This window comes from Salmo salar, chromosome ssa05 (genome assembly GCF_905237065.1).
Source record: "Salmo salar chromosome ssa05, Ssal_v3.1, whole genome shotgun sequence".
Taxonomy (NCBI): Eukaryota; Metazoa; Chordata; class Actinopteri; order Salmoniformes; family Salmonidae; genus Salmo; species Salmo salar.
Window position 1 is genome coordinate 69,174,210 of NC_059446.1, and position 9,953 is coordinate 69,184,162.

General features: G+C 45.1%; 1 protein-coding gene across 2 annotated transcripts in view; it reads left to right on the top strand.

The window, feature by feature from the left end:
- The window catches only part of LOC106605599 (zinc finger protein 1035), a 64,397-nt gene extending 56,603 nt beyond the window's left edge, over nucleotides 1–7,794 (top strand). For both annotated transcript variants that reach the window (XM_014201423.2, XM_014201421.2), the window contains exon 2: nucleotides 4,013–7,794. In XM_014201423.2, the coding sequence (XP_014056898.1) occupies nucleotides 4,087–7,173 (3,087 nt within the window). In that variant the 5' untranslated portion in view covers nucleotides 4,013–4,086 and the 3' untranslated portion in view covers nucleotides 7,174–7,794. The remainder of the gene's footprint in view (nucleotides 1–4,012) is intronic.
- Nucleotides 7,795–9,953: the final 2,159 nt, after the last annotated feature.

Below are 9,953 nucleotides of genomic sequence, written 5' to 3' on the forward strand. Positions count from 1 at the left end.
AAAGACTCCTTTCCCTCCAGGAGACTGTCAAACATGATGACAACACCACCCCAACAGGTATTGCTGGGCAGCTTCAATGTGGTGCTCTTATTCTTCTCACTTTGCTTGGTGAGGTTTATTGCTGCTATAACTTGATGACCCTTCACATACCTAAACATCTCCTTGGCTCTCTTGTAGAGTGTATTCATTGTTTTCAGTGCCATGATGTCCTTGAGGAGTAGATTCAATCCATGAGCAGCACAGCCAATTGGTGTGATGTGAGGGTAGGACTCCTCCACTTTAGACCAAGCAGCCTTCATGTTCGCAGCATTGTCTGTCACCAGTGCAAATACCTTCTATCGTCCAAGGTCAGTGATGACTGCCTTCAGCTCATCTGCAATATAGAGACCAGTGTGTCTGGTGTCTGTCCTCCTGTAGAATACTGGTTGAGGGGTGGAGATGATGTAATGAATTATTCCTTGCCCACGAACATTCGACCACCCATCAGATGATTGCAATAGTCTGCTTTCTCTGATTTGCTTGACCTTCACTTGAACTCTGCATCCAGCAAATGAGTAGATAAAGCATGTCTGGTTGGAGGGGTGTATGCTGGGCGAAGAACATTCAGAAATTTCTTCCAATACACATTGCCTGTGAGCATCAGAGGTGAATCAGTTGCAAACACAGCTCGAGCAAGACATTCATCAGCATTTCTCAGGCTACGTTCCTCCATTGAGTCAAAGAAACTTCTGATTCCAGGAGGACCACGAGCTGTTGCTATCGATAAGGTGTCCGAGTCGTCATTTTCACCTCGCATAGAAGTAGAGGGTCTTTTGTCAGAGGTTGTGAGAGTTGAGGGAACTTTATGCACTTGGCCAGATGATTCTGCATCTTCGTTGCATTCCTCACATGATTTGGCACAGTGTTTGCAAATATGCCACAAGACCTAGAATTGCCTTATGTATCGCACAAAAAAGGTTCACTGTTATGAGCTCTTTTTTTGTTGTTGGTGCATTTAAGCAAAATTACAAATTCCCGGGCTTAACTTGCCAATTAAAATTTCCAGAAAGTTTCCGAACCTTTGCAACCCTATCAGTATGTAAGAACTGGGACATTTTCAGCTTCCAAGAATTGTGCACAGATCCTTGCGTCATGGGGCCGTACTTTATCATGCAGAAACTTGAGGCAAAAGTGGTGGATTAATGGCACAACAATGGGCCTCAGGATCTTTTAACCAGTGGTGGAAAAAGTATCCAATTGTCATAATTGTGGAAAAGTAAAGATACTGTAATAGAAAAGGACTCAAGTAAAAGTCACCCAATAAAATCCTACTTGAGTAAAAGTTTGAAAGTATTTGGTTTGAAATATACTTAAGTATCAAAAGTAAAGGTGTAAATATTTTTGAAATTCCTCATATTAAATCAAAGTTTGTCACGTGCGCTGAATACAACAGGTCTACACCTTACAGTGAAATGCTTACTTACAGGCTCTAACCAATAGTGCAAAAAATGTATTAGGTGAACAATAGGTAGGTAAAGAACTAAAACAGTAAAAAGACAGGCTATATACAGTAGCGAGGCTATAAAAGTAGCGAGGCTACATACAGACACCGGTTAGTCAGGCTGATTGAGGTAGTATGTACATGTAGATATGATTAAAGTGACTGCATATATGATGAACAGAGAGTAGCAGTAGTGTAGAAGAGGGGTTGGTGGGTGGGACACAATGCAGATATCCCGGTTAGCCAATGTGCGGGAGCACTGGTTGGTCGGCCCAATTGAGGTAATATGTACATGAGTGTATAGTTAACGTCTATGGGCTAGCGTCCTACCTGCGGGACACAGCCAGTGAAATATCAGGGCGGCAAATTGAAAAACAACAAAATGTCATTCAACTTTCTCAAACATACAACTATTTTACACCATTTTAAAGAAACTTCTCGTTAATCTAACCACATTGTCCGATTTCAAAAAGGCTTTACAGCGAAAGCAAAACATTAGATTATGTTAGGAGAGTACATAGACAAAAATAATCACACAGCCATTTTCTAAGCAAGGACGTGTCAATAAAACCCAAAACACAGCTAAATGAAGCACTGACCTTTGATCTTCATCAGATGACACTCCTATGACATTATGTTACAATACATGTATGTTTTGTTCGATAAAGTTCATATTTATATCCAAAAACAGCATTTTACATTGGCGTGTGATGTTCAGAAAATGTATTCCCGTCAAAACGATCGGTGAATGTGCACATCAATTTACAAAAATACTCATCATAAACGTTGACAAAATATACTGCTCAAAAAAATAAAGGGAACACTTAAACAACACAATGTAACTCCAAGTCAATCACACTTCTGTGAAATCAAACTGTCCACTTAGGAAGCAACACTGATTGACAATAAATTTCACATGCTGTTGTGCAAATGGAATAGACAACAGGTGGAAATTATAGGCAATTAGCAAGACACCCCCAATTAAGGAGTGGTTCTGCAGGTGGTGACCACAGACCACTTCTCAGTTCCTATGCTTCCTGGCTGATGTTTTGGTCACTTTTGAATGCTGGCGGTGCTTTCACTCTAGTGGTAGCATGAGACGGAGTCTACAACCCACACAAGTGGCTCAGGTAGTGCAGCTCATCCAGGATGGCACATCAATGCGAGCTGTGGCAAGAAGGTTTGCTGTGTCTGTCAGCGTAGTGTCCAGAGCATGGAGGCGCTACCAGGAGACAGGCCAGTACATCAGGAGACGTGGAGGAGGCCGTAGGAGGGCAACAACCCAGCAGCAGGACCGCTACCTCCGCCTTTGTGTAAGGAGGAGCAGGAGAAGCACTGCCAGAGCCCTGCAAAATGACCTCTAGCAGGCCACAAATGTGCATGTGTCTGCTCAAACGGTCAGAAACAGACTCCATGAGGGTGGTTTGAGGGCCCGACGTCCACAGGTGGGGGTTGTGCTTACAGCCCAACACCGTGCAGGACGTTTGGCATTTGCCAGAGAACACCAAGATTGGCAAATTCGCCACTGGCGCCCTGTGCTCTTCACAGATGAAAGCAGGTTCACACGGAGTACATGTGACAGAGTCTGGAGACGCCGTGGAGAACGTTCTGCTGCCTGCAACATCCTCCAGCATGACCGGTTTGGCAGTGGGTCAGTCATGGTGTGGGGTGGCATTTCTTTGGGGGGCCACACAGCCCTCTGTGCTCGCCAGAGGTAGCCTGACTGCCATTAGGTACCGAGATGAGATCCTCAGACCCCTTGTGAGACCATATGCTGGTGCGGTTGGCCCTGGGTTCCTCCTAATGCAAGACAATGCTAGACCTCATGTGGCTGGAGTGTGTCAGCAGTTCCTGCAAGAGGAAGGCATTGATGCTATGGACTGACTGACCCGCCCGTTCCCCAGACCTGAATCCAATTGAGCACATCTGGGACATCATGTCTCGCTCCATCCACCAATGCCACGTTGCACCACAGACTGTCCAGGAGTTGGCGGATGCTTTAGTCCAGGTCTGGGAGGACATCCCTCAGGAGACCATACGCCACCTCATCAGGAGCATGCCCAGGCGTTGTAGGGAGGTCATACAGGCACGTGGAGGCCACACACACACTACTGAGCCTCATTTTGACTTGTTTTAAGGACATTACATCAAAGTTGGATCAGCCTGTAGTGTGGTTTTCCACTTTAATTTTGAGTGTGACTCCAAATCCAGACCTCCATGGGTTGATAAATTGGATTTCCATTGATTATTTGTGTGATTTTGTTGTCAGCACATTCAACTATGTAAAGAAAGAAGTATTTAATAAGATTATTTTTCATTCAGATCTAGGATGTGTTTAAATGTTCCCTTTATTTTTTTGAGCAGTATATACATACATACATATATATATATATATATATATATATATATATATATATATATATATATATATTATATTGTTGAGAGTTGAGATTCACTCATTTACCACATTCATCGTTTGAGGAGATACTTAGGTCAGATATTCCTGACAAATGTGTTTTCTTTATTTTTCAGGAAACTGACAACCCAAGATCAGCCAGTTGAGGACACCTGAGCCCCCCTTTGTACTGTGACTGTCTTGTACCACAATGCTTGGCCTTCAGGGAAGTACCTCATCCCCTAAAATGTATCGCTGTGTGGCTTGTTCAGCCACCTTTACTGGATTGGCATCCTTGTTGGTGCACCAAGCTTCTCATGCAGTTCAATATGACAAGCAACCACCACATTCTGAGAAGCAGCCTCTCTGCACTCACTGTGGTGAAGTGTTTTCAAACAAGGAGCTCCAAGACCAGCACTGCTGCAAGGCACTACCTGAGACTCCGGCTCCTTCTCTTTTTATCTGTGATTGTGGGGATGAGTTTCAGAACTTTAATGAAATGCTGGAGCATAAAAGATCTCATGTCTCAACCCCCCAGCAGCAGACCCAGACAACTGATGCCAGATATTCGAGCCAAGAAGAATGCAGTCTGGTTGAACCTGCCCAACCAGTCTCCCCTCAGCCAACCCTTAGCCAAACCATTTTGGGCCTCAGTCCCCCCTCTCATCTCTCACCACTATCTCCTGTCATTCCTAGTTCAATTCTCCCACAGCTTAATAGCACATCCACCGTTCCTGAAGTCTATACAAATAAGGGGTTTATTGCCCTAACCAGACCTCCAGAGCTGAACAACCTCCCTCCAGGCGCAAGTGAGCAAGAATTACAGCCTGATGAGCTTGACCAACCTGAGAACATCTCGACTGCACATAAACCCTCGCCACAATCCGTCCAGGATGAGACTCCTGAGGATGCAGACTGTCCCGTTACGAGCGGCGCATCTTCAGAAGATGCTGGCGCACCTAAGAATGAGACAATAATGAAGATGATCGCAAATGCCTACATGAAACGTTATCAACCTGCTCAACACTACCCATTAAGGCACAAGAGACTTGTGGTCCCCAAAAGAGAGCTTATACCAGTGGAGGTGACGTCACAATCCATAGAAACAGCAGCTTCCACACCAGGGCCCTCTATTGGCCAGTTAAGACACCTGTTTACAAAGTCTGGTGCAAAGACAATAGCCCGTCCATCTGGCAGTAGTGGTATCATATCTTTGACTCAGACCTTCTGCCCTGTAGTAGTTCTTGAGACCCGCCAAAAGCTTATTGATTCTAGAAATAGGGCCACACAGGGGAGATATCAATGTGGCCGCTGCCGAAGTGTTTTTCAGGACTTGGACAGCTTGACAGTGCACCATGCCTTACACAGGAAAGAGATAGTGAAGTGTTGTCGTCACTGTAAACAACTGATGATTGGAAAACCACCCCTTCCAGACAACCACATCTGTCCCCTGGCTCCCCACCACCTTAGCTCAGTGGGGAGTAAATGCTACTCTATCAAAAAGACTGCATCATTCCTGAAGCAAAAGAAGCAACAACCGCAAAGAAGCTTCCAAAGTGTTAAAGCTAGGACGCCTTACTTTTGTCAAGTGTGCAAGCACAGCTATGCCCGTAGGTATAATCTCAATGTGCACAAGTGTCAGGGGCCACCCCATCCTCCTCAGCATGCCCCCAACTCTGCCCTGTACCAAAATACTGCATTTGGGGAAAACATTAAAGCAAGGGAGCCTGTCACAGGCGTCAACCAGAGCCCTCTAATCTCCAAAAACATCAGTGTGGGCACTGACAGCACTCGTCAGATAAAGGAGGAAGTGATTTCTGCAGAATCAAGGTCATATCCACAGTTTCCTGATTTGCTCTGGTCCGGTTCACCTAAAAGCTTCTCATCCTTCTATCCCAAAGTTTCCAAGCAAGTAACACCAGGAGAAATTGATTCAGGATCTGCAACACTACAGCAAGGAGATGGAGTAGGTGAAGGGGACAATGCAGCAAGTAGTTTTAAACAAGAAGGGAGAGATGGAGAATGGACAATGCCTTTAGATGATTCTGAGATCGACGTGCTGATTGAGGCAGTAGATGCAGAAGACGACGATGATTTAATGCTACAAGAACCTATTTCTCAGGGTCATGTCAAGTCCACAAAGGATGGCGTGCCTTATTTCATAAAAGATGGTGCTAGACGTTTTCCCTGCTATAGATGTCAGAAAACGTACAGTCGAGGGTGCACATTAAAAAAGCATCAAAGGTTGTGTGGAAATAGGTCATTTCTGCCACAATCTACCTTCCGGGCGGTAGCACAGAAAATCAACAAGGGTCAATTCCAATTCGATTGCTATGTCTGTGGGAGGGGCTTTAACCGCAAAGATAACATGCTGATTCATAGGAAGAAGTGCCAGTTAAGTAGAACCGTGGCCAAGAATGATAATGGGCTTTTACAACAGGGCATATCAGCAGCCCAGGCACCGCAACGTCTCGTGGCACAAAGTAGTAAAAATCTGGAGGATAATGGGGCAAATTGGGGTATTATGTCATTGCCCAATGTTCTTCCCAGGAGAGTGACGTGTGAGTGTGGGGCAGGCTTCACTTCCCCACGGCTCCTCCTAGAGCATTTGCAAAAGCATGCACAGGAGTCCTATACCTGCCCCACATGCGGTGAGACACTGAGTTCCTGGGCAGACTATGAAGTCCACCTACAAGTGCACATGCAGCCTCGGCACCAGATGTATGGGGGAATGCAACAGCAGCGCTCTCCACCTCTACTGCTGAGGTTTCCACAGCAGCCACGTCAACGTCGGCAGCCCCTGCCAAAGCAGCGACATACGCCTCCGCAACACTCTCTGCCAGCACAGCGCCCTCAGCCAAATCAACAACCTCTGCGGAAGCCTAGGAAGCCACAGCCGCGCTGTGTGTGCATACGATGCAGCAACACCTTTTGCAGTCGGGGCGCGCTGCTAAAGCACCTCTCCTGGAATCGGTGTAAAGGTGACAAAGGAGCTGTTTTAGCGAAGGCAAACCACTGTTCCCGCTGCAGCATGGACTTCCCCAATGGCCTCAGCCTCAAGTTTCACCAGCTAAATGGAATGTGCAAGCCTGCCTTCAAGCCCATGCGTTGCCCTGTGTGCGTGCGCTGGTTTGGCACTGTGGAGGGACTCCAGAAACACCTGCAAACACACGACCAGACCAACTCGTTTCGCTGCCTCATCTGCCAGCGCCTCTATCCCAGCCTACGGTCACTGAAAGACCACCGCAGAAAGGTCCATTGCATTTTGTCTGGAGACACAGTGCAGGTTACACAATGAGAATGAATACTCTGAAAATTATAATCCAACAGAACATATGAACAATGGTTTTAGCTAAATCTGTTATTGATTTGAGGGATTAATTGTCTTGTGTAACCATATATAATCATTATTGTAGTATTCTACTTTGATTCTATTTTCACTGTCTATCAGTAGACTTTTCTTGCTCACTTGAACTATTTTCATGGCCATAGTTGTAAACTGTTGTATTGTGCTGTAAAATGCAATGATGTTCTTAGCTTGTTCTTATAGGGATACTTTGGGATTTTGGCAATGAAGCCCTTTATCTACATCCCCACTATGAAGGAAGTTCGAGGTAGTTACCGTAGACTTCGTCATTGCGCTAATGCTAGTTAGCAACTTCCTTCAAACTGCATGCAGAGACATAAAAATGGTATCGACATGTTAATCTGACTCTGGGAAGTAAATTTAAGGGCTTCATTGCCAAAATCCTGAAGTATACTGTTAACTCCTCTTCAGCCATTATTAAAATGTACCACTTATTGTTCAAGTGCTATTTTAGGTTGTGAAAAAACATTGATGGTTATATCTTAGTGTGGTTGCTATCAGTGCATTTTGGAGAAAACAATTTGTGAATATACACTACAAAGTATGTGCACACCTGCTCGTCGAACTCCTCATTCCCAAATCATGGGCATTAATATGGAGTTGGTCCCCCCCCTTTGCTGCTACAACAGAATCCACCCTTCTGGGAAGGCTTTCATGTAGATGTTGGAACATTGCTGAGGGGACTTGCTTCCATTCAGCCACAAGCATTAGTGAGGTCGGGCACTGATGTTGGGTGATGAGGCCTGGCTCGCAGTCGGCGTTCCCATTTATCCCAAAGGTGGTCGATGGGGTTGAGGTCAGGGCTCTGTGCAGTCAAGTTCTTCTACACCGATCTTGACAAACCATTTCTGTATGGACCTCGCTTTGTGCACAGGGGAATTGTCATGCTGAAACAGGAAAGGGCCTTCCCCAAGCTGTTGCCACAAAGTTAAAGCACAGAATCGTCTAGAACGTCTTTGTATGCTGTAGCATTATGATTTCCCTTCACTGGAACTAAGGGACCTAACCCCAACCATGGAAAAACAGCCCCAGACCATTATTCCTCCTCCACCAAACTTTACAGTTGGCACTATGCATTGGGGCACGTAGCAATCTCCTGGCATCCACCAAACCCCGATTTGTCTTTCGGACTGCCAGATGGTGAAGTGTGATTCAACACTCCAGAGAGCGCGTTTCCACTGCTTCAATGGCGGCGAGCTTTACACCACTTCAGCCGACGCTTGGCATTGCGCATGGTGATCTTAGGGTTGTGTGTGGCTGCTCGGCCATGGAAACCCATTTCATGAAGCTCCCGACTAACAGTTCTTGTGCTGATGTTGTTCCAAACTGCCTCTGGAAGCTTGGTAGTGAGTGTTGCAACCGAGGACAGATTATTTTTTCACGCTTCAGCACTTGGCAATTCCGTTCTGTGAGCTAGATGTTTCCACTTCACAATAAAAGCACTTACAGTTGACCAGGGTGGCTCTAACGGCAGACATTTGACGAACTGACTTGTTGGAAAGGTGGCATCTTATGACGTACTACTTTGAGTCACTGAGCTGTTCAGTAAGGCCATTCTACTGGCAGTGTTTGTCTATGGAGATTGCATGGCTGTGTGCTTGGTTTTATACGCTTGTCAGCAGCGGGTGTGGCTGAAATGGCTGAATCCACTCATTTGAAGGGCTGTCCACATACTTTTGTGTGTATATATTTGAACACTTCCATCAAAACAGAAATGTATAGGAAATAGCATGTAGTGTGTGTTGCTCCTTGTTTTAATAAAGCCCCATTTAGAGATGAAAGATTTGAGTTGATTGTTGTCACTAACCAGGTTTCCAACCATTTTGTGTATGAATTACCTGATGCAGATATATACTCACGACAGGCCTGATGGAAACAGCAAATGTCTTGGTAAAATGCCACACAAGTTAATGCAATGGAAACCTGTTAAATGTATTTGGTACATAACTTAAAAAGCACCCAAACAGTTTGAACGCTACCATACAGAGTGTACACGTCGACCTTACCAACTTCAGACGAGTCTTGACACTTGTGGTGTTTGTGAGAGTATCCCCTTTCCAAAAAGTGGTCATAATAGTTGTTTCGGTCAAACCGTTCACTCTACAGAAGTTTTTTAGAAGACTTGTCTTATGGTCTGACAAACGGCACTCAAGCTCTTTCACTGCAGATGCGGAAGTGCGACACTGGGGGATGCGGTGGATTGAGATACATCCAATGCAAAAAAAACATCTCAAGTTTAAACTAGACTTTTGATGGGGATTTAGGAAATAATTACACGATGCTTGTCTCTGCCCTAACAATGAGATTCGTTGTCCACAGAGTGGAACAGCGGGCATTCAAGCTCCCGCCTATTCTCTTTGGATTGGTGGATACAACTCGTCATTTTGATATATATATTTGTTGACGTCAACCGTCTGTCTTCAGTGGAGATTGAGATGTTATGCTGGCCTCATATACATAGACAGTCTCAAATTTCACTAGGGATAACTTCACAGTTGCCGGGATGTCCCGTGCCTCTCACTTATGTAGTTACACTTTTTACAACCTAAGCATTACGAATCTTCTATTAGATCAAGTAAACCTCACGTATCAAAACAGCTATTCATTTTATCTTGACTAAATTCAACACAGTGATCCCATACAAAAACTCCTCCCTTGCTTTATAATTAATGTTCTGTGGACAGATTTTGGGCTGAGTAAACCCTCTCGCT